The sequence below is a fragment of the Sander vitreus genome, unplaced genomic scaffold (assembly GCF_031162955.1).
Source record: "Sander vitreus isolate 19-12246 unplaced genomic scaffold, sanVit1 ctg359_0, whole genome shotgun sequence".
Classification (NCBI taxonomy): domain Eukaryota; kingdom Metazoa; phylum Chordata; class Actinopteri; order Perciformes; family Percidae; genus Sander; species Sander vitreus.
In genome coordinates, this window is record NW_027595494.1 from 24387 (window position 1) to 48546 (window position 24160).

Below are 24160 nucleotides of genomic sequence, written 5' to 3' on the forward strand. Positions count from 1 at the left end.
GTGTGTGTGTGTGTGTGTGTGTGTGTGTGTGTGTGTGTGTGATGATATTCAGTAATGATGATTATGTTTATTATAATAATTATTTGATTTATTCACATGACCCTGATATTCAGTCTTGAAAAACCCAGTGTGGGAGAAGCAGCAGCCATTTTAGATCCACCTTCAGATCCAGGATATGTGTTGGATCTCCCAAAGCATTGTGGGTAGGACCAGTAAGGACATGTCCCGCCCCCACCTGAACCATTTGCGCAACATGTCTGATTTCCTGTTCAGGAGCAGAGAATCATGGGTACTGTACTTCCAGAATAACAGACCCACAGCCACAGAGTGCAGCTAGAAGAGCTTTAACTGGGACTTGTGGGTAATGTAGTCTTTCTGTGCTGTAGATATGCTGTTGGTGGTGTGATCCTTCTCTGGAGCTTGGAACTGTGGGTAATGTAGTCCACAGCCTTTTGCTTATAAAAATGAAAGGTTCAGTGTCAGTTCTACCTCCTTGTTGCTGCTGAGCCAAAACTGCCCGTACAACAGATGACTGTGGATGCTGAAGTCCAGATGAGGAGGTTTTGGGGTATTGTGGTCCAAACAGTGAGGCATTGTGGGCATTGTAGTCCATTACATGGGGGTTTGGGGTGTTGCAGTCTGTGCAGAATGGGATTGTTGGTGTTGTAGTCCAGACAGAAAGAGAGTTTAGGATGTTGTAGTCCAGTAAGAAGGAGTTCAGGATGTTGTAGTCCAGACATAGGGGAGTTTAAGGTGTTGCAGTCCAGACATAGGGGAGTTTAGGGTGTTGTAGTCCAGACAGAGGGGAGTTTAGGGTGTTGTAGTCCAGACAGACGAGAGCTTAGGGCATTGAAGTCCAGACAGAAGGGACTTTAGGGTTTGTCCAGACAAAAGTGAGTTTAGGGCATTGTTGTCCAGACAAAAGTGAGTTCAGGGCGTTGTTGTCCAGACAAAAGTTAGTTTAGGGCGTTGTAGTCCAGCCAAAAGTTAGTTTAGGGCATTGTAGTCCAGACAAAAGTTAGTTTAGGGCGTTGTAGTCCAGACTGAAGTGAGTTTAGGCCGTTGTAGTCCAGAAAAAGGTGAGTTAAGGGCATTGTAGTACAGACTGAAGGGAGGTTAGGGTGTTGTAGTCCAGACAGAAGGGAGGTTAGGGCGTTGTAGTCCAGACAGAATGGAGTTTAGGGTGTTGTAGTCCAGACAGAAGGGAGTTTAGGGAGTTGTAGTCCAGACAGAAGGGAGTTTAGGTCATTGTAGTCCAGACAGAAGGGAGTTTAGGGCATTGTAGTCAAGACAGAATGGAGTTTAGGGTGTTGTAGTCCAGACAGAAGGGGATTGTGGGAGATGAAGAACAGCAGAGCCCCCTCTACGATGTTGTGGTGCGGGCAGAGGGGGATTGTGGGTATTGTAGTCTAGTGTTTGATACTTTAAGCCCTGAATAGACTGTGTGTTTGAGCCCCATCATTTTATTTACAGTCACACAAGTCTTTATGTACACTACACAAACACACACGCACACACACTCAAGCACACACACACCATTTTCACATCACGTAAATAAATAAATAAATAAATAAATAGATAAATAAATAAATAAATAGGATATTATAAATACTTCAATACCAACTGAACTCTACAGTCCTGATTCATTATTCACTGATCAATCATCAAAACATCTTTCTTAGTTCGACAGCATCCGTCCAATCACCACGTTGCTCTTCTTCACCCCGTAGAAAGAAAAATAAGAAACTGTCAGGTCACGTCGGCAGTTTCCATGGAGACAGCACCCGTCGTTGGCAGTGCGTCCAATCAGAGCCTGTCGCGAGCGGGAACCCAGATGTATGGGCCACTCTGCTCCTCTATGACAGCTTTGACCAGATGGTAGACCTCTTCGAAGCTGTCCCCGTGCACGATGGCTGCACATACACACACAGACACAAACACAGACACACAGACACACACCACACACAAATACACCAACACACACTTAACACCAAACTGAAACTATAAAGTTTGTCTTGTAGCTGCATGAAGTGTGTGTTGGTTTTTACCTGTGAAACACTCAAGGAAGTCTTGTTCCAGTTTGATGGCTCGATCCAGAGCTTTCCTCGCCTGATCCTCCGACAGACGCTTATTCAGATCCCTGCACACACACACACACACACACACACACACACACACACACACACACACACACAGCATGAACTTCTATATTTGTTGCTAATAACATTAGTTATTTGTCTTTACAGTCCCAGAGAGAACTTATTTCATGACCTCAGTCAGTGTGTTTACATGCCTACAGGAAACAGTAATCCTCCACAATAAAACCTCTGACAATGTGAAAGCTCAAACCATCTGCTCATTAGATAGACAAGGAAACCCCAAACACACCTGCAATATTTAAAAGGGCATAAAAAAACCAAATCAACTAAACCAGTATTGACCTATTGGACACAAAAATACAACCAGATCTCATATATTGTGCAATAATTGGTGTAAGAGCTATTTTCATGTATCGTGTGTGTAGGTCATAAGTTGTCCACTAGGTGTCACTATTTTACTTTGGGTATTTAGGAAGGAACCTGTTGCCAGGTAAGTTGTATGTTGTTAGTTTGAGGAGCACATATAGTGATGTGTATGATCTGATGAAGTGTGTATGGAGCTTGATGGACACAGGTGGATTCTAGAAACTTTTTGAAAATGGGTCATATGTGACCCCTGAGGAAAACAGGTAGGTTAAACTGCGTGTGAATGCAATTTAACCCTCCTACTACCCTGGGTAAGGGGTTTACATGGTATTTGGGATACCCAAATATACTCTGGTTTTTAAACTGCGTGTGAATGCACTGACTGACGGCTCACTGACTTACAGGATGTTCTCCAGGGATCGTGGTCGGATGAAAATGGCGATGGGTTGAAGCTGAGCAGCCTGCAGCCTCCTCACAGCATTGGCCGACACGTCCAGGATGCAGTGCTTCCCCTGGTGACACACACACACAGAAACACGGTTACCACGGTAACTGTAACTAGGGATGCACCGAATCCAGATTTTTGGGGTTCAGCCGAATACCAAATCCACTGGTTAAGATTCTGCTGAATCAGAAACCGAATACCGAATCCTACTCCCAGTTTTTAGCTGTGACTGTCCTTCCTTTGCCGTACCTGAAGTTGCTGCATTCTGGCTGCTGTCTGTAGATTCCTTCATTCTCAGCTCGTATTCTTCCAGATGTTTCATACCAGATGTTGTAACAGCGGTGATGTTGTGTATTGTTTAGGGTCCTCGCCACCACCAGACTAATCAGCATTGCAGATTGAACATGTAGCTGGACTTGAATGGCCTTCTTTTGACTGAAAGTACTGCCAAACAACCCTTTTTCTGCTCACCAGTTCCATTTCCACTTCCTCTCAGCCTGCTGCATTGAAGCTCCACCTACGTAAACACCTTCCTGTAATCAACGGCGCCGTCATTACGGCGACCAGCGTAGCGCGCAGAGTGCAAGCGTAGGGTTCGGTACACTGGGAACAAATTCTGAGGTTAGGCAGAAACCGAACCCTGTCAAAAAGCCCAATATTCAGCCGGATCAGAAGCCAAATCCTGGATTCAGTGCACCCCTAACTGTAACACCGTATTAGATTAGATTCAACTTTTTTGTCATTGTGCAAGTACAAAGACAACGAAATGCAGTTTGCATCCAACCAAAAGTGCAAAAAAGCAGAAAAGTGCAATGTGATATACAAATTATAGACAGGTGGTGCAAAGATAGGACAAGAAATATATTGCAGTGTTATAAGAGCAGAATAAATATGGCTATGTAATATAGACAATGTATGAACAACATGTACAGATATGTGCAACGTAGTAGCAGTGACATTATACTAATAGTACGAATTATATAGTTATGCAGTGTATTAACAGACTATGTAATGAGAAAAACAGAATAAATATGGATATTCTGAATGAACCATATAGACAGATATGTACAGTGTGCAGTGTGGTAATAAGAGTAGTAGAATCAGTGTATGTGCAGGATGAATAGTATGAAGAGCAGTAGCTATGTATAGGTGTGATTACAGTATGTGTACGTATAACCCTGTCCTCACGGTCGCGGCGAGCCTCACCTGCTCGGCCACCTGTCGGACGCTCTGCACCGACGTCCCGTACAGGTGGTTGTTGTACTGCCCCGCCTCGATGAAGCGGTGCGACTGGATGTCTCGCTCCATCTGTTCCCGTGACGACACAAAGTGGTAGTCCCGCCCGTCGGCCTCGTAGTCCCTCTGAGGGCGAGTCGTGTCTGCGGAGAGAGAGAGCGACATCACTTCCTGTTTGTGTGTGTCATGTTTTCTGTGTTAACGAGACTTACGAGGCACGCAGGAGCCGAACTTGTCCGGGAAGTCAGACAGCAGGTCGTCGTTGACTCGGTCTTTGGTCGGCCCCAGGATGATGACAGGACGAGCATAGTCCACTGCAGACAGAAACACAGGAAACTTTATTTACACCTGTCGTTATCAACAAATACACAGTCACCAGGATGACAAACAGAGACACAGGAAACTTTATTTAGATTAGAACTTTATTGTCATTGCAAAAGTAAGACAACCAGTACAACCAAATGCAGTTTAACATCTAACCAGCAGTGCAATCATTAAAATTGCTTTTTCTTTATAGCAGTGCTTAAATGCATACTATGCAACTGTTCCAGCTTTGCGAGCTGCAGTTCCAATGAGACAACCTGTAGGGGGACCAAAGCTGGAAAAGTTGCATAGTATGCCTTTAAAAAATACATAAAACACAGAATGCAGTATGATCATGTTAGTCCATTATTAAGTGCATAGAGTTCTGAGAAGTCAGACAGTCCATAGTCCATATAATAGAGACAGAATGCCGTATGATCGTGTATAGTGCATTGTTGAGGTGCATTAATAAGTGCATAGTGATCAGAGGTAGTCAGACAGTCTATAGTCCATGTGCAAAAGGAGAGGGGATGATATATCCACCTGTCTTTATCAACAAGCACACAGTCACCAGGATGACAACCAAAGACACACTTTATTTACACCTGTCTTTACAACCCGTTCTCTCTCCAAACTCGTCACATTCTGACTCTTGGTCAGTGGCAAAAATCATCCTTTAGGGTCCAATTTTTTTTCCCGTTATTATGCCGCATGTCAGTTAATGTACTTTTTTTAAATGACGCCAAATCGGTTCTGACCAAGATCGTTAAAAAGGTGACATCAAGAGTCCTGACCCAAAAGGCCTGATCAAGCCAAGAACGAATTACTTGAAAGCCCCCTGCGTCTGACTGAGACGCTAAAGGACACTTTTTGCATCAGGAGCAAACGCCAAAGGCACTTGACCAAGGTTTGGTTTCTGACACGCCGGGAGTGAGAATGAGTTGCGATAAACAGAGACAAGAGACAATCAGGGACAGGTATTTTCTGTTTGAAGTGATGTGTGCTAACTCTTACGGATAATGAAATGAGGATGTTGGGATCATCGTCCTCTCTTTGTAGCTGTGTGTCTCAATGTGGTCATTTTCTGTCTTTTGGGGTCGTTTTGTGTACGTTTTGAGTATCTTTGTAGTAGTGTTTATTCTTTCTCGGGTCATTTTGTGTCTCTTTGTGGTCAAGTTTAGTCTCTTTGTGTTTGTGCTGCGTCTGCTTTAGGAGCCCCGGATCATTTAGATCATTGTAGTAAGCTCATGTGTAAGAGACAAATTGTGTAGTTTCCACTAAGGTCAAAGGTCAAAGGTTTCCTTACCTTCAATCTGAGTGACGAGCTCGTAGCTGTGAACGAACCCTTCTCGACCTGCGAGCAGAAAACACTAATTTGAACACGTTTTAATTCACTCACTGTTTCCTGTTTGTTAAGAGAAAAGAAGTTGTACCTTTCCCCTTCATGCGTGACCACTCTTTCCTCTCCACTCTGAAACACAAAGACACCGTTTGTTCACATCAGGATGTATTAAAGGTCCCATGGCATGAAAATGTCACTTTATGAGGTTTTCTAACATTAATATGAGTTCCCCCAGCCTGCCTATGGTCCCCCAGTGGCTAGAAATGGTGATAGGTGTAAACCGAGCCCTGGGTATCCTGCTCTGCCTTTGAGAAAATGAAAGCTCAGATGGACCGATCTGGAACATTCCCTTTATGATGTCATAAGGAGCAAGTTTTCCTCCCCTTTCTCTGCTTTTCCTGCCCAGAGAATTTGGCCCGCCCATTAGAGAGAGACATCATGGCTTGCAAACAAGCGAAGCATGGCAGTTGGTCAAGGCCACACCCCCACCCTCCACCTTGCCCCCCCTCTCTCCTCCTCAATAGCATTTAAAGCTACAGACACAGAAATGGCACGTCCTAAGGAAAGCTCATTGTGGGACTGGCTCTAGTGGCTGTAATTCAGCACCAAGGTTGAATTTCGGGAAAGAGACTTCAGATACAGTATTAGGGGACCACTAAGGCCTATATAAAAGAGACTTCAGATACAGTATTAGGGGACCACTAAGGTCTATATGAAGAGACTTCAGATACAGTATTAGTGGACCACTAAGGCCTATATAAAAGAGACTTCAGATACAGTATTAGGGGACCACTAAGGTCTATATGAAGAGACTTCAGATACAGTATTAGGGACCACTAAGGCCTATATAAAAGAGACTTCAGATACAGTATTAGGGGACCACTAAGGTCTATATAAAAGAGACTTCAGATACAGTATTAGTGGACCACTAAGGTCTATATAAAAGCATCCAAAAAGCAGCATGTCATAAGACCTTTAAAGTTATAATTTATGACAGATCTGTGCCTAATATAGAGGCCACCATGTGTATCTGAAAATTTTATAAAGTGACAGAAAGTTCACAGTTGAAGCTTTTAGCTCATAGAAAAACACGTTTGCAAAGAGAAACATGTAGTTCTTCTGAACTTAGACTTCTTTAGACTGAAACTGTGGAGGATCCGGTACGTTACCCTGAGGAACTCCTTAATAAACGTGAATGATGTTATATGAACCTGTGTTTGGACGGGATGTAGCCCAGTTCCTCCATCTCGCCCTGCTGGTTCACCCGTCTGGCCTGCCACCACTCGTCATCGCCGCTGTCCATCACATGAAGAACCTCGCCGAAATTAAAGTCCAGAGCCTGCGAGAGGACGCCGCAGTCCCACTGCTTATCGTAGTCAAACAGCGCCCTGAAACCAGACACCAGAGGTTAAAAGCTGCTTATCATAGTCAAACAGCGCCCTGAAATCAGACACCAGACGTTAAAAAGTCTCCTGAAACCAGAAAACTAACGTTAAAAACTGTTTATTGTAGGCATATTTCCCCCCCTCTGGACTGGTTGGATGGATGGCTTCAGGTGAGTCAGGTTACCTGAGTAGAAAGTGTCTGTAGTTTGTCTGAGGGTTAAGGTTCAGCACTGGGTTGCACCAGCTATGCGTAAGTTGAAACGTAGACTAGTTTGAACGTAAGTTGTAACTTAGGTTGGAGTTTATGCGCTACTAACATCAGCACCAGCTGAAATAGTTCTAACTTAGGCATAAGTTACAAATGAAATCTTACACCAAGCACTTAAGGCCTCTTTAAAGTCGCCGTTCCCGACCTGTCGCATGCCAATCTGACGTCAAAATGACGTAGATTTTGCTGCCGTGCCAGGATTGTAAGTGCACCAGAGGTCGGGCACCACTCAATTTTTTTCAGCATTGCACGACAAAGCGGAAACGGGAAGCATGGACGAGTTCGAGGGCAACCGGATGCCAGGACTCTCAGAGTGACTGCAAGTCTCTCTTGTAAACTTACTGGGTTAAGATGAGTTATTTTATGGTGAATGAAAGGCTTGAAATCACCAAGTAGGTCATTGAATCATTGTGCAGACATTCTGAAGTATTGAAAGTGCTTCTCTTCGCCATTGTTTACCTTTTTCTTCTTCTAGTCCGTAGAAATAGCAAAGTCGGTAGCCTTTCCTCATTAGCGCCACCTCCGTTCAGGAGAAGACTGCAACTACTGTCGCGACCACCATGCACGAGTATAAATAGTTACGGCGCTCCCATGACTTCACACTGGCGCGCGACAGGTCGGGAACTGCAAGTATACCGGACGTCTTAGTACGTATACAGTCCTCCGTAAGATCTGTTGGCATGTTGCATCATTTTGAAAGGTGGGATAACTTGGGGGATGAGGAGGAGTGACCGGCTGTTTTGTGTCGGCAACACGTTCTCCGTGATAGATTCCACCCTGGATATCTATTATGATTTTTATTAAGAGTTATGCTTTTGTTTTCCTCAAGCAGTGCAACAGGCTTCAGGTGAGTGTAGTTACCTGAGGTAGAAGCTGCGGTTGGCTCTCAGACTTCCAGACGAGTTGTTCATCATCTGTTCTCTCAGGTCATGGATCTTTGCTTCAAAGCGACTGTACTCTGCACACAACAACACAACATCATATCAACACAACAACACAACAGACACTGCTCGCATTTAAATAACTCAGTTTGATGTTAACATTGTTTCAAACAACACGATTAAAGGTGCTCTAAGCGTTGTTGTGTGACATCACTTCTTGTTGACGTTTGAAGTATTGTCAAACAAAATGGAGGCTAGCTCACCCCTCCCTCCTCCTCATCCAGTCCCCTTCCCCTCCCTTCCGTGGGACCTGGAGCGTTTGTGCTGATAGTCTGGTTGGTTTTAAGGGATGGCAACTTTCAGATCCATAAGCTTTTGTGAGCACACATGGCTGGTCTTCTGTGTTTGGTGGATTTTAAAGTGCAGTGTGAACGCAAACCGAACCAACCAAAAAATGAAACAATGCTGCAACTTCACCCCAAATTGCCCCGAGTCTACCAAACTACAGGTGTGAAAGCGCCCTTAAAGTGCAAATGTTCCTCGCTGATTCATCCTTTTTAACTGCTTTTTCACATGCAAGTCGAGTTTCGGCTTCGGATTTGGCTGATTATTGGGCTTTTTGACGGAGTTCGGTTTCTGCTGAACCTTAGAATTTTTTCCCACCGAACCCTATGCTTGCACTACGAGCGCTACGCTGGTCGACGTAATGACGGCGCCGTTGTTTACGGGAAGGTGTTCACGTAGGTGGAGCATTCAATGCAGTAGACTGTGAGAAAGTAGAAATGGAACTGGTGAGCAGAAAAAGTGTTGTTTGGCAGTACTTTCAGTCAAAAGAAGGCCATTCAAGTCCAGCTACATGTTCAATCTGCAATGCTGATTAGTCTGGTGGTGGCGAGGACCCTAAACAATACACAACATCACCGCTGTTACAACATCTGGTATGAAACATCTGGAAGAATACGAGCTGAGCATGAAGGAATCTACAGACAGCAGCCAGAATGCAGCAACTTCAGGTACGGCAAAGGAAGGACAGTCACTGTTTACTTCATTAATGTGTTGACTGTGTTCATGGACTGAGGACGGGACGAGGACTCAGCAGAACCTCAACCAGTGGAAGCCAAACCCCAAAAATCTGGATTCGGTGCATCCCTAAAAAATACAGGTGTGTGTGCGTGTCTCACCTTCAGGTCTGTACTGAGCCACGATGGTCACCGTCTGTCCGGCGTTCTTCAGAGCTGCTGCCGCCTGTTCATGTGTCGCATACCGGAGATCCACACCATTCACCTGCACACACACACACACGTGCACAGACACAGACACACACACACGCACAGACACAAACACACACACACACGCATGCACACACACACACACACACTCGCGCGCACACACACACACACATACACACACACATGCACACACACACACACAGAGACACACACAGATACACACACACACATGCAAGCACACACACACAGACACACACACACACAGACACATGCACACACACACACACACACACACACACACACACACACACACACACAGTTTAAGTATCCAAACCTCAACCTGAAACAGTCTCCATTGTTTAAGCTATGGTAACCAAACAGAAAGCATCTGTTCCTAACTATTAGGAACTACCTCCATCAGTATGACATCACTCCTGTCTCACAGGAAACAGTGAGCAGGAGCTCCTCCTGTTTGACGCTCCTTCACACAAATCTTTAACTAGCAATCAGTCTGCAGGCCTTAAAGGTGCAGCGTCTGTGTTGTTCTTTGCCAACATGGATGGAAGAGGTAAAAGGCAGATGAGAGTGAGAGGAAGAGGTAGAGGGGTCCGAGGAAGAGGAGTCTGAGTGTGAGGTGGAGGTATAGTTGGAAGGGCTCAGGTTTCTGATGAAATTTGGGCAACTGTTATTGATCACGTTATCAATCATGGCCATGTGGCCCCATCATCAAGACAGAAGAGACTGAGTATCAATAGTGGCTATTTCTTCTACTCTAGAGCAATAGATGTTTATACTTTACTGTAAGAGATTTTGTTTTTATTTTCTTAATTTCTTATACTCTAATATATTTTATTTTGGTTTACATGTATTTTGTGTAATATTTACAGTATTTCAGTTTTCAGCCACAGTTTGAAAATAAGAATCAATGAAATCAATAAAATGTGCATCAAAGCATTTCTGATTCTGGATCCAATTCTTTGCAAGAAGGCAAATTTGACAACAAATGTCTCTGGTATGAAAGCTACGTCAGTAATAGACGACAGAGACAAGCAATGGTGCACTGATTCCCACTGAGAGCTGTATTTAGTATGTTGGTGTCCACTGTGTAATGGTTGATTGGAAGAGCTCAGACACTTGTTTGCAAGTTGTGTTGTTTGAAGGCAAAATTAGCTTTTGTTGCAAATTTTAAATGTTTTGGCACGGTTAGAGCCTTTCGCAAACAAAATGTGTCATTTTGACCATGAGGGCCACTGTTTGGGTCTGTGTGTTAACTGTTTTGAAAAATGTGGAGTTTGAGTTGACTGCTGTGTCAAAGCAATCAAGAAAAGTTGTAAATCAGTCTGACACCTGGTGGTGACAGCAGGAACTGAAGTTCTGCTTTGGAGCATTTTAACAATCTTTTAAAATACTTAGACTGACATAGTTCTTTTGGTAATGTCATAAAGTTATTATTAATATCAATGGATTAAATATATATAATCTGAATATTATGAGAAAAAAGTTGAATATTTTTGACAGAAAAGCTGGAAAGGTTTCTCATCTCTTCTTAAAGGATAAAGGATGTTGCCAGATATATCCGGAGGTGTTCTCACGCTGAGGACCTGGTCCCCCTTGTTGTCTCTGATATCTGAGTATGTTTCCAGATGTTTCCAGATGTGTGTGGGTACTCATGCTGAGGACCTATCTAAGTATGTTTCCAGATGTTTCCAGATGTGTATGGGTACTCACGATGGGGATCTGGTCCCCCTTGTTTTCTCTGATATCTGAGTATTAGGGCTGGGTATCGTTTGGGTTTTTTCCGATACTGGTGCTAAACTTTTGAAACGGTGCCGGTGCCTGAACCGAAACATATAGTATATTCATAATGTATATAATATAAAATATAAAAAAGGAGCACAAAACGACAGTCGGCGACATTAAAGAACGGCTTGTTTATCGCTAAGGCCACATGGTCAAAATTAAATGAATGATTAATAATGTAATAACTATAACTTATAACAATAACTTATTTCACCAGTAAATTTCTGGTAAACGACAAAAACAGATGGAAAATGGTATTTTACAAAAACTTTGAATGCACCACAAGGCTGGCGAGTTTCAAGTGAACGCACCGTCTGTGTGTTGTTTTTCAGACAATGGCAGCTGCAGTCAGACTGTTACATCCCGCTGTTGGAATCCTCTACAGGGAAATACAGTCACACTTTACACCGCTTAATGTAAGCTGTCAGCATTTTAACCTTTGGGTTTAATCCAGCTACTAGCTAGCGGTAACGTAGCGTCCCGTGCAGCGATGCTTCTGAAAAAAAAAAAAAAAAGTCAGGCACCGAAATGAGGAACCAAAATGTTCATTCTTATTCGGTCTTGTTACTATCGTTTACGTCAGAACCAGTGCCCTATTGGCACCGCGTTTTGGTACCCAACCCTACTGAGTATGTTTCCAGATGTTTCCAGATGTGTATGGGTACTCACGCTGAGGACCTGGTCCCCCTTGTTGTCTCTGGTATCTGAGTATGTTTCCAGATGTGTCCAGATGTGTATGGGTACTCACGCTGAGGACCTGGTCCCCCTTGTTGTCTCTGGTATCTGAGTATGTTTCCAGATGTGTCCAGATGTGTATGGGTACTCACGCTGAGGACCTGGTCCCCCTTGTTGTCTCTGGTATCTGAGTATGTTTCCAGATGTGTCCAGATGTGTATGGGTACTCACGCTGAGGATCTGGTCCCCCTTGCGCAGCTCCCCGCTAAGGTCTGCTGGTCCCCCGGCGAGGATGAAGGAGATGAAGATTCCCTCGCCGTCCTCTCCTCCGACGATGTTGAATCCCAGCCCGGTGGAGCCACGCTGGACGCAGACGCGCCGAGGCTCCCGGGAGTAATCGTCCTCTCCCATCATACCGCGGGGGATAGGGGAGTATCGCCGTGGAGACGGAGGACCGAGGGCTTGTGGGTAATCGCACATGTAGTCCGGCTCCATGTAGGCTGCAGAGAAACAAAGAAAAGCATGTCAAGTCAACTCAAGTCAACTCAAGTCAAGTCAAGTCCAGTCCAGTCTAGTCCAGTCAAGTGGGTTTTTATTGTCATTTCAACCATATACACTGTATATAATGAGACGAAACGTTTCACCGTGGCTCAAGTGTTGTTACACGCTGGGCACGCGGTTACATTTAAAATATATAAAAACGACATTTGAGACAGGCTACATTATGTGCACACACATTATAGCTGGGGTTGGGTACCAAAACCCCAGCAGAGGTTGTAGCCGATTCCATGGTCTGTCCCGGGACCATGGTCTCTGGCAGGGACCAGTGGTTACTGCCAATAGGGGCGCTAGAGACACTGGTCGCGACCAGCTCATCAGTGGTCGCGACCAGTTGCTCTGTGGCACGGACCAGTGGTCTCTGGCACGGACCAGTGGTCACAACCACTTGGGGCGCTAAAGACACTGGTCACGACCAGCTCATCAGTGGTCTGCCCTGTGGTCCCTGTGGTCTGTGAAGCGGCTTTAGTATTTTCTCCCCTTTCCTGTCGTTTTGGCAGCACTGTTAGCTGGATAAATGTCAGAGATCATAATCCTTTGTCTATAAAATACACTATATCAGATATATTATGATTATTATTGTTATTATTATTTATTATGAAGATCCGTGTGGTCAGGACCAGCTGGTCTCTGACACGAACCAGTGGTCACAACCACTAGGGGCGCTAAATACACTGGTCATGACTAGTGGCACAGCGGTCATGACCAGCTTCTTACTGGCACAAAGGGCACTAAAATGACTGGTCCTGACCACCTCCTCTTATTGATCATTACTATTAATAGAAACCATAATAGAAACTAATGTCAAATAAATGTAGTGGAGGAAAAAATGTAGAGTTGAGTAACAAAGCAACATCAAATGAAATACAAAAATGTAAAAGTTTAATTAAAAATTCAACTTAAGTATGATTATGACTTCTGAGTTGACTACCGTACAGTAACAAAAGTAACAGTCGAATCATCTTGATTGATCACCTGATCACTCGATGATCGTTCTTTTAAAATGCAACACATTGGTAAAGTTTAAACCAGTCAGGAAGACACGGACGTGCACAGTCGATAGTACTACTCATACAACTACGACTAATAATAATAATTTAATCATTGTTATTATGATTTATATTAATAGTAATGATCAATAATATTTGACAGACAAAAGATAATGATTCTTTTTTATTTATTTTTACATTTATTCAGCACAGTGTTGCCAACACAATGAGAAAGGGGAGAAGGTGTATTAAATGTACAATAACTACTCCAAAGACCACTCAGTAACTGGTCAAGACAACAGGCAGATGACAAGGACCACAAGACAGACCAGTGGTAGTGACCACTGGTCCGTGCCAGGTAGGAGCTGGTCGTGAGGAGCTGGTCAGGACTGTGAGGCAGGTCACAAACACACTGACCTGCATAATCGATAGTACTACTCATACAACTACGACTAATGATAATAATGTAATTATTGTTCTTATGATTTCTATTAATAATAGTGATCAAAAACTTTGTATAGACAAATGATTATGGCTTCTCACATTAGGCGATTCTGCTAACACAGTGAGAAACGTGAAAAGTTAAAAATAAATACAAACAAACACACCACAGATCAGTCAACTGGTCCAAACAACAGAACAGATCACAGAGGAGGTGGTCAGGACCAGTCATTTTAGTGCCCATTTAGTCCAGGCAAAGTAACTCATTTTGGAGCCAAAAATAGAACTAATTGTAAAATAATTTTTTTCAGCATAGATCATTACTATAAGGTCCCAAGAAATCCTAGTTGAGGAAATATGTTTAATTCTCATCAATCCAAGATGTGTGCCAGTAAGGCCAGACAACAGTACACCCCAATGGGGCTATTTTTTTTCTTTATTCCTATCAAAATAAAAGTTTATACAATGAAAGTATCCATGAAAAGTAACATTTTTGTTTTACAAGTTTCTTGGAAAAATCTATTTTAAATATGCAAATGAGCTCAACACTAGGCCTAATTGACTTATGGCCAAGAAGCCATAAAGTCACAAGTAGAAAAAACAGGGGCCAAATAAGTAACACATTCATGTCCATTCAGTAAGTTAACCTATGCATAAACACGATCAATTTGAAGTCACTTGCCACATTTACTTATATTGACCTTAAGAATTGATTGCACAATCTTGCCTCCAGTTGCTTTCTACATCTTCAATATTTTTGTTTGCGAACAAGCCTTACCTAATGACATTCCCCCACAGATAACATCAGAAGAAAGTCAGAATAGCCATCTTAGTCATTAGTAACGTGGTGAGATTACATTTTGCTACCTTGTCGTGGTGGGGAGGCTTGTGTGCCTCCGTGACCCTGAAGACTATACGTGTGTGTGTTTGTGTATGTGTGTGTCTGTGTGTGTGTGTGTGTGTGTGTGTGTGTGTGTCTCTGTGTGTCTGTGTGTATGTGTGTGTGTGTGTGTGTGTGTGTGTGTGTGTGTCTGTGTGTGTGTGTGTGTGTGTGTGTGTGTGTGTGTGTGTGTGTGTGTGTGTGTGTGTGTGTGTGTGTGTGTGTGTGTGTGTGTGTGTGTGTGTGTGTGTGTGTTTGTGTTTGTGTGTGTGTGTGTGTGTGTGTGTACATACAGCTGGTGAGGTCGGGGGGGCTGTAGCGGTCCGCTGGGTGCATGTACTGCGCGGTGGGCGCCGCGACCTTCAGGTACACGACCTCGCCCGTGTTCTTCAGCGCCACCACGGCGTCTTCGTGGAGGATGTCCTCCAGAGATACGTGGTTCACCTGCCGGGGTCAAAGGTCACATTAAAGCGTCTGAGATTATAGTTCCAGGTTTTAGTTTAATTATCCAATTTATTTACAGAATCTTCTCAAGGTCACTCTGCTGTTCATCTTGTTTCGGACATTTTGTCTAGATGAACTTAATGTAAGTGATTACTTAAAAAGTTAGTCTTTTTAAGAAAGAACTCAGGATATTTAGTGATTAAAATGTTGGGATAATCTAGAAAAAAAAAATCATAAAATATTTTAGAAAAAAGCCCCCGACGCTGCTTCATCAGAGTGTAAATGTGTGTGAGTGTGTATCTGATGATCAGGAGGTACCTTGTACGGCAGCCTGGGCCACAGGGTATGAATGTGTGTGAATGGTGAATGGTTCCTGTACTATGGAAAAGAGCTTTAAGTAGTTGTTAAGACTAGAAAAGCACAAAAGTGAGTACACCCCTCACATTTTAGTAAATATTTCATTATATCTTTTAATGAGACAACACTGAAGAAATTACACTTTCCTACAATGTAAAGTATTAAGTGTACAGCTTGTATAACAGAGTAAAGTATGAAGGTTACAGCTTGTATAACAGAGTAAAGTATGAAGGTTACAGCTTGTATAACAGAGTAAAGTATGAAGGTTACAGCTTGTATAACAGAGTAAAGTATGAAGGTTACAGCTTGTATAACAGAGTAAAGTATGAAGGTTACAGCTTGTATAACAGAGTAAAGTATGAAGGTTACAGCTTGTATAACAGAGTAAATGTGCTGTCCCCTCAAAATAACTCAACACACAGCCATTAATGTCTAAACCACTGGCAACTAAATTCAGTATACCCCCATGTTAGATTCCCATAGAGGAATTTAACTCTCTTTAAAAGTGTTTTCATGGATCCAGGATACTATGCATCCTAATAAAGTTCCCTTGGCCTTTGGAATTAAAATAGCCCCACATCATCACATACCCTTCACCATACCCCCACATCATCACATACCCTTCACCATACCCCCCCCCCCACATCATCACATACCCTTCACCATACCCCCACATCATCACATACCCTTCACCATACCTAGAGATTAACATGGTTGTATTTCAGTTAGTCTAATAGCTGGTTTGATTTGCATTGAGAGATGATCTTATGGAAAGTACCCCATGTTAATCTCTAGGTATGGTGAAGGGTATGTGATGATGGGGGGGGGTATGGTGAAGGGTATGTGATGATGTGGGGGTATGGTGAAGGGTATGTGATGATGGGGGGGTATGGTGAAGGGTATGTGATGATGTGGGGGGTATGGTGAAGGGTATGTGATGATGTGGGGGGTATGGTGAAGGGTATGTGATGATGTGGGGGTATGGTGAAGGGTATGTGATGATGGGGGGGTATGGTGAAGGGTATGTGATGATGGGGGGGTATGGTGAAGGGTATGTGATGATGGGGGGGTATGGTGAAGGGTATGTGATGATGTGGGGGTATGGTGAAGGGTATGTGATGATGTGGGGGGGGGTATGGTGAAGGGTATGTGATGATGTGGGGACCAAGGGAACTTTATCAGGATCATAGTATCCTGGATCCATGAAATAACTTGCCTTTAAAAATTAAAATCTGCCTGCCTCTATGGGAATCTAACATGGGGGTGTAGTGACTTTAGTTGCCAGCGGTTTAGACATTAATGGCTGTGTGTTGAGTTATTTTGAGGGGACAGTACATTTACTCTGTTATACAAGCTGTAACCTTCATACTTTACTCTGTTATACAAGCTGTAACCTTCATACTTTACTCTGTTATACAAGCTGTACACTTCATACTTTACTCTGTTATACAAGCTGTAACCTTCATACTTTACTCTGTTATACAAGCTGTACCTTCATACTTTACTCTGTTATACAAGCTGTAACCTTCATACTTTACTCTGTTATACAAGCTGTAACCTTCATACTTTACTCTGTTATACAAGTTGTAACCTTCATACTTTACTCTGTTATACAAGCTGTAACACTTCATACTTTACTCTGTTATACAAGCTGTAGCACTTCATACTTTACTCTGTTATACAAGCTGTACACTTCATACTTTACTCTGTTATACAAGCTGTACACTTCATACTTTACTCTGTTATACAAGCTGTATACTTCATACTTTACTCTGTTATACAAGCTGTAACCTTCATACTTTACTCTGTTATACAAGCTGTAACCTTCATACTTTACTCTGTTATACAAGCTGTACACTTCATACTTTACTCTGTTATACAAGCTGTACACTTCATACTTTACTCTGTTATACAAGCTGTACACTTCATACTTTACTCTGTTATACAAGCTGTACACTTCATACTTTACTCTGTTATACAAGCTGTATACTTCATACTTTACTCTGTTATACAAGCTGTAACCTTCATACTTTACTCTGTTATACAAGCTGTAACCTTCATACTTTACTCTGTTATACAAGCTGTAACCTTCATACTTTACTCTGTTATACAAGCTGTAACCTTCATACTTTACTCTGTTATACAAGCTGTAACCTTCATACTTTACATTGTAGCAAAGTGTAATTTTTTCAGTGTTGTCTCATTAAAAGATATAATGAAATATTTACTAAAATGTAATGAGGGGTGTACTCACTTTTGTGAGATACTGTGTATATATATATATATATTTACGTACGGCCAATATTTTGTCCCCGATCTGTAGCCGTCCGTCGCGGTGCGCTGCTCCTCCCTCGATGATTTTGGTGACGTAGATGCTGTTGTCTCCTGGAACATGTTGGTTCCCCACACCGCCCGCTATACTGAACCCCAGACCTGGTAGGACAGACAGGCAGACAGACAGGTACAGACAGGTACAGGGAGGCAGAGAGACAGGTACAGGGACAGAGAGACAGGTACAGGGGCAGATAAACAGGTACATAGAGGCAGAGAGACAGGTCCTCGTCTCCTCGTCTCCTTTCCTACCTTTGGGTCCCTTCATGAGTTTGATCTGCGTGACGCGCTCGCTGGGCGGGCGTCTCCGCAGCACGTACAGCCTGACGACAGGCCCCGCCTCCTTTAGCGCCTCCACCGCAAGGGAGTGAGTGACCTCACGCACGTCCACGTCGTTAACAAACACGATGCTGTCGTTCACCCTGGAGACAGAGAGAGAGAGAGAGGGATCAACCATTGCTGGAAGGACATTCGGCAGTGGCGCAAAAAGTGAGTATGAGCTATATGCTGCGCATAGGGGCGCAGCACCATGGGGGGAGCCAAAGCAATGGTAAAAAGTAATAATAATACAAAAATATATTTGTTTGTTATGTTCTATCTGTAGCTGCTGTTGTGCGTTTCTAAATCATTTCTGCATTTCCTCAATATTAATATATAACATTTTAGAGGACTAACAGGCTAGAGTAGGCGCCTTGTCTCAAAAGATTCCATCATAGAATGTTGACATAGAATGTTGAGATAGAATGTTGACATAGAATGTTGAGATAGAATGTTGAGATAGAATGTTGACATAGAATGTTGAGATAGAATGTTGACATAGAATGTTGAAATAGAATGTTGAGATAGAATGTTGACATAGAATGTTGAAATAGAATGTTGACATAGAATGTTGACATAGAATGTTGACATAGAATGTTGACATAGAATGTTGACATAGAATGTTGACATAGAATGTTGAAATAGAATGTTGACATAGAATGTTGACATAGAATGTTGACATAGAATGTTGACATAGAATGTTGACATAGAATGTTGACATAGAATGTTGACATAGAATGTTGACATAGAATGTTGACATAGAATGTTGAGATAGAATGTTGACATAGAATGTTGAGATAGAATGTTGACATAGAATGTTGACATAGAATGTTGAGATAGAATGTTGAGATAGAATGTTGAGATAGAATGTTGAGATAGAATGTTGAGATAGAATGTTGACATAGAATGTTGACATAGAATGTTGAGATAGAATGTTGACATAGAATGTTGAGATAGAATGTTGACATAGAATGTTGAGATAGAATGTTGACATAGAATGTTGACATAGAATGTTGACATAGAATGTTGAGATAGAAGAGGGAGAGTCGCTGAGCAAGCAGGTACAAGTAGTGAGTTGTCATCTATGGAAAAAGATGTATAAAGCAAAACAGCTGTCGGAGGCTAAAAATAGAAAAAGAAAGAGGGAAAAGGAAAGGAGGAGATGGACAGCAGTTAATAAGTGGACGGTGAAAGGCAACAAGGAGGATTTAAAGTGTGACGTCTGTGCTTGGAGGCTCACAAATATTCATGTTAACAGACTAGCTAGCCTTTTGGACACTGGAAATGTAGCAGCCAAATGGGGGTTTACCCAAGGGGGTAAGCTTCTCCTCACAACGCGTAGCTCCTATGGCGCCATGTTGATGCTAACAAGCCATCACCTCCTGTTAGCATCCCATTGACTGCCATTCATTTTGGCGTCACTTTGACAGCGAATAACTTTACATCTAAAGAAACACAACAATGTATAAAAGGCTCCATTACCTTGTATCTCACGTTATGGCTCCGTAGCAGACGTTTTTATAACAATAGGCTAACGATTGGGTCATAACCACGAGACTTACTGTCGCACAGTAGAGAAACAGATGAGAACAGTGATGACATCGCGTAGAGATGAGACCAGTGATGACATCAGGTAGGAGTTCTATTAGTTAGTCTCTGTCTGTGTGTGTGTGTGTGTGTGTGTGTGTGTGTGTGTGTGTGTGTGTTAATTATATAATAATTTATAATAATAGAATAATTTAGCCACTGTTGTTGTCCGTCGCTCTAACGTTACTCGGCCGTGCTAACATTACAGTGCTAACGTTAACGACATGTCACTTCAAGCATGCAGCGGAGCAACATTATGAACGCAATATGAATGCTACAGACCGCTGAGAAAGACGGGTTCAGAGCAATGATTAAAACTCTGGATTTAAGATGCCTTGCCTCGCTGAAATACGTCCGCTAACCTACAAACATCATTCAAACAGCGAAGGAGGCTGACAGCAGAGCTACGCTCAGTCGCCCACTACAACCACACTACAACCTAACTGACCTGTGGCCAAGCTAGTGTTTATACAACTAGCTTACAACTATTTTGTTTTGAAAGGGAAACCTTCGATTTGAGTTTATTTTACTACATTGCAGTTTGCACAATAAAAATAGTTTAGATTGCGTAACTGTTTGATGCATTCTCCTTCATATAAAGTTATTGCATAATGTCGTGGAGCCAAACCCTTTAGTAATCAAAGCTTTTAGTAAACATGATGACATTAAAATGTTTTTGTGATGTTCTATGTACTCCTGACAGTAGAATAAGCCATTATAAACCTATATAAAGGCCCGTTATTATTTATTTAAATTAATTTTAAGAAGTTTGATTACATTATATTTGCGATTTGAATGCACAATTGTTTTTTTAAATAACAAATAAATAAGAATTCAATACATTACATCTATGTTATTTTGTGTTAGGAAAGTAATGTTTAGTTAGGAAAGTCTGGTGCCTTTAGTCTCTTCCACATGGTGGAAGGAAAGTATAAGGTGGAAAAGGTATACAGTTTATTATTAATTCAACAACGGTATCGGATCGGTATCGGTTATCGACAGATACACAAAGCCCTGGCATCGGTATCGGGACTGAAAAAGTCGGATTGGTGCATCTGTAGTTAAGTGTCTTGCTCAGGGACACATTGGTTGATGTATCACAGTGGGAATCAAACCCAGGTCTCCCACACCAAAGGCAAGTGTCACATCCACTGCTCCATCACCACCCCTCACACCCCTGTGTGTGTGTCTGTCTGTCTGTCTGTCTGTCTGTGTGTGTGTGTGTGTGTGTCTGTGTGTCTGTGTGTGTGTGTCTCTGTGTATGTGTGTGTGTGTGTGTGTGTGTGTGTGTGTGTGTGTGTCTGTCTGTCTGTCTGTCTGTCTGTTTGTGTGTGTGTGTGTGTACCTGAGGCGTCCGTCCTGGGCAGCAGCTCCTCCAGGAATGATCTTGGTGATGAAGATGGACGGGTCGTCTCCAATGTGAGGATTATCAGTTCCTCCTGCGATGCTGAATCCCAGACCAGAGTTACCCTGAACACACACACACACACACACACACACACACATACACAGAGACACACACACATACACACACACACACACACACACACACACATTAAAACATTATCAAAATAGTTCAGTTGACAACTAATTGATTGATTGATGCTTTAACTGCTCCTGTGACTGTAATTATGATGGATCTGATGGATCTCTTGTTGTATCTGATGACAGCAGCTGTGTTCAGCTCTTTGATTTCTTATCCGGTTCCTAAAATAACCTGCGGGGAGTTAAAAATATTCTGCTGCTGTCAGTTTATTTCCTGTGAGCACAGCTTTTAAACAGATCGACAGAAACCTCCCACCTCAGAGAGTTGGTTCCTCTCGTCTACGGAGAACACTAGCTCATGCTCACCTGTCACTTCATCTCCTCCTCTAATGTCTCTTTAAACCAAACGGCCATGTGTATTATGTGTGTATTATGTGTATTATTACCCTCTCCAATGTGATCTCTTCGTACTCCAGCTCTGTGTGTATGTTGTGTGTATTATGTGTACTGTGTGTATTATGTGTATTATGTGTGTATTATGTGTACTGTGTGTACTAGGTGTATTGTGTATTATGTGTATTATTGTGTGTATTATGTGTATTATAGTGTATATTGTGTGTATTATTACCCTCTCCAGAGTGATCTCTTCGTACTCCAGCTCTGTGTGTGTGTTGTGTGTACTGTGTGTATTGCGTGTATATTGTGTGTATTATGTGTATTATGTGTGTATTACTGTGTATTTACCCTCTCCAGAGTGATCTCTTCGTACTCCAGCTCTCCTTCTGATCCGTTCATCTGTAAAAACAGAAAAAGATTTTTTTTTTTAATCAGGATCTCTCTGCCGATGGCTTGTCTCCACGGCAACTCCATGGTAACAGCTGTGGAGCCCTCAGGGGGCTGGTTACCTAGGCAACTGTAACTGTAGCTATGGCGACCACCTTTCTCTCTCATATCAAGTCCTCAACAACAGGATGATTACATCACTGCCTGCAATCTGCCGTTAAAACATTCAGTCACAAACATACAAACTCCTTCACACAGCGGACGCAGTAGGACCGTGTGTGTATTACTGTGTGTATTACTGTATCCTAAAACTACCACTGGCCGGTCACGTGAACAGGTTACGCTGTCTTTTCTCCTTAACTTCCTCAACTCCTTAACTTCTTCATGACATGAACACCTGGAAAGAAATGGAGGGCAGCAAACACAGTGGAGGTGGCAGAGTCATGCCTAAGGCAAGAGGCACTGGTGGGCATCATGGCATCCAGCAGAGCGGGGTTGGGTTACTTGACAAAGAACCAGGTGGGCAAGGCCCAGGCCAAGGAGAGACACACATACTCCAGGAAGAGGTCCGAGCAGGTGTGGAGGAAGAGTGAGTGAGTAGGGCGGTGGGTTTCCGGCAGAAGGGAGCTTGGACAAGATGGGAGAGTACACCGCAGTGCAGGATGACCTGGGCAAACATCATGCAGGCAGCCTTCCAACGCATCCTGTTCCTTGTGCAAGCAGTCTATGATGCCCTACCAAGCCCAGCTAACCTCCACACCTGGGGGAAAGTGCAACACCTTCCTGCCTTCTTTGCTCTGGAAGAGGCTCTCTAGAACATCTCCTCAGTAGCTGTCCAAAGGCCCTTGCAGATGGCCGCTATCGTTGGCGCCACGACCAGGTGCTAAAAGCAGTCGCTGAGAGTGTAGCCGCAGCCATCAGCACCTGCAAACACCACCACGCTCCAAAGACGGCAATCACCTTTGTCAAAGCCGGAGAGAAACCCGGCCAAGACCAAGCACTCCATCAGCATGTCTCCTCTACACAGCCTTTGACTGGCAACTGCAGGCTGTCCTGGGAAAGCAGCTAAAGTGTCCACAACACATCAAAACAACATCACTCCGTCCAGATATGATCATCACCTCCGAGGCTTCAAAACAACTGATCAGACCAGAACTCAGAGGGCCCTATCTTACACCCGGCGCAACGCACCTCAATGCCCGACCCAAGTGTCTTTGTTAGTTTAAGACCGATGCAGTTGTCAGTTTCCCATCCAGCACCCACGTCATTTAAAAAGCAAATGCACCTGCTCCCATCTGTGGCCCATGGGCATGCTGGTCTTACAGGGAGGTGTGTTCAGGTGCATTCTGGTCTTACAGGGAGGTGTGTTCAGGTGCATTCTGGCCGTGCTGGTCTTACAGGGAGGTGTGTTCAGGTGCATTCTGGGCGTATTGCTATCTTCAGGCAGCGGGAAGCGGGATCGCGCCATTGACCAACAAAGACCTGGTCTAAAGTCAATAACTCAGCATTTCATTGTTATTTTAACAGAGCATTAGTAAAATGCTCCTAGACTCGTGCACAGTGTGCACACACTATACTTGTTACACACACAGGGATGCACAGCAGCACACACACATGCAGAAGATTACAGATAAAAATCCTCCATCATAATAGCAATGCTCCAAGGTCCAAACACGCCTGGCTTTTAAAGGGAATGGGAGATGATCTCTGATTGGTTTATTGCATCTTACGCTCAAAACACACCTCTGATTAATGAAGACACTAAGTACAACCCTTTTAAACCATGCGCCCAGCGCACGGACCCTTTTTTCCGCCGTCAAACTAGCAAAAGTGGATTTGGACACGCCCTAAATGCACCTGTACCAGGCGCTTCACGCCGTGCGCTTAGATCATTAAAATAGGGCCCATGGTGCCCTGGGAAGAGCGTATGGACGAAGCCAACGAGAGGAAACGTGCAA

At 43.2% G+C, this 24160-nt stretch overlaps 1 protein-coding gene across 1 annotated transcript; it reads right to left on the bottom strand.

Moving 5' to 3' along the window:
- Positions 1-247: 247 nt before the first annotated feature.
- Positions 248-22214, bottom strand: LOC144513864 (disks large homolog 4-like). Its single transcript, XM_078245060.1, has 16 exons — positions 22164-22214; positions 21280-21404; positions 18282-18451; positions 17995-18131; positions 15191-15341; positions 12261-12529; positions 9507-9609; positions 8306-8402; positions 7003-7179; positions 5883-5920; positions 5756-5803; positions 4359-4460; positions 4117-4289; positions 2868-2977; positions 2049-2140; positions 248-1913 (listed from the first exon to the last, which is right to left on the bottom strand). Exons 1-16 carry the CDS (start codon positions 22212-22214, stop codon positions 1807-1809), a joined length of 1950 nt encoding a protein of 649 aa, XP_078101186.1. The 3' UTR covers positions 248-1806.
- Between the last annotated feature and the right edge of the window lie 1946 nt (positions 22215-24160).

What these genes read in the sequence shown, in the direction of transcription:
- LOC144513864 (XM_078245060.1), bottom strand. Translation starts at nt 22,214, where the DNA reads ATGAACGGATCAGAAGGAGAGCTGGAGTACGAAGAGATCACTCTGGAG. An exon ending in ACTCATGAAGGGACCCAAAG is followed by an intron (nt 18,132 to 18,281) that starts GTAGGAAAGGAG and finishes CTGTCCTACCAG; the next exon opens with GTCTGGGGTTCAGTATAGCG. An exon ending in GTTCGGCTCCTGCGTGCCTC is followed by an intron (nt 4,290 to 4,358) that starts GTAAGTCTCGTT and finishes CTCTCTCCGCAG; the next exon opens with ACACGACTCGCCCTCAGAGG.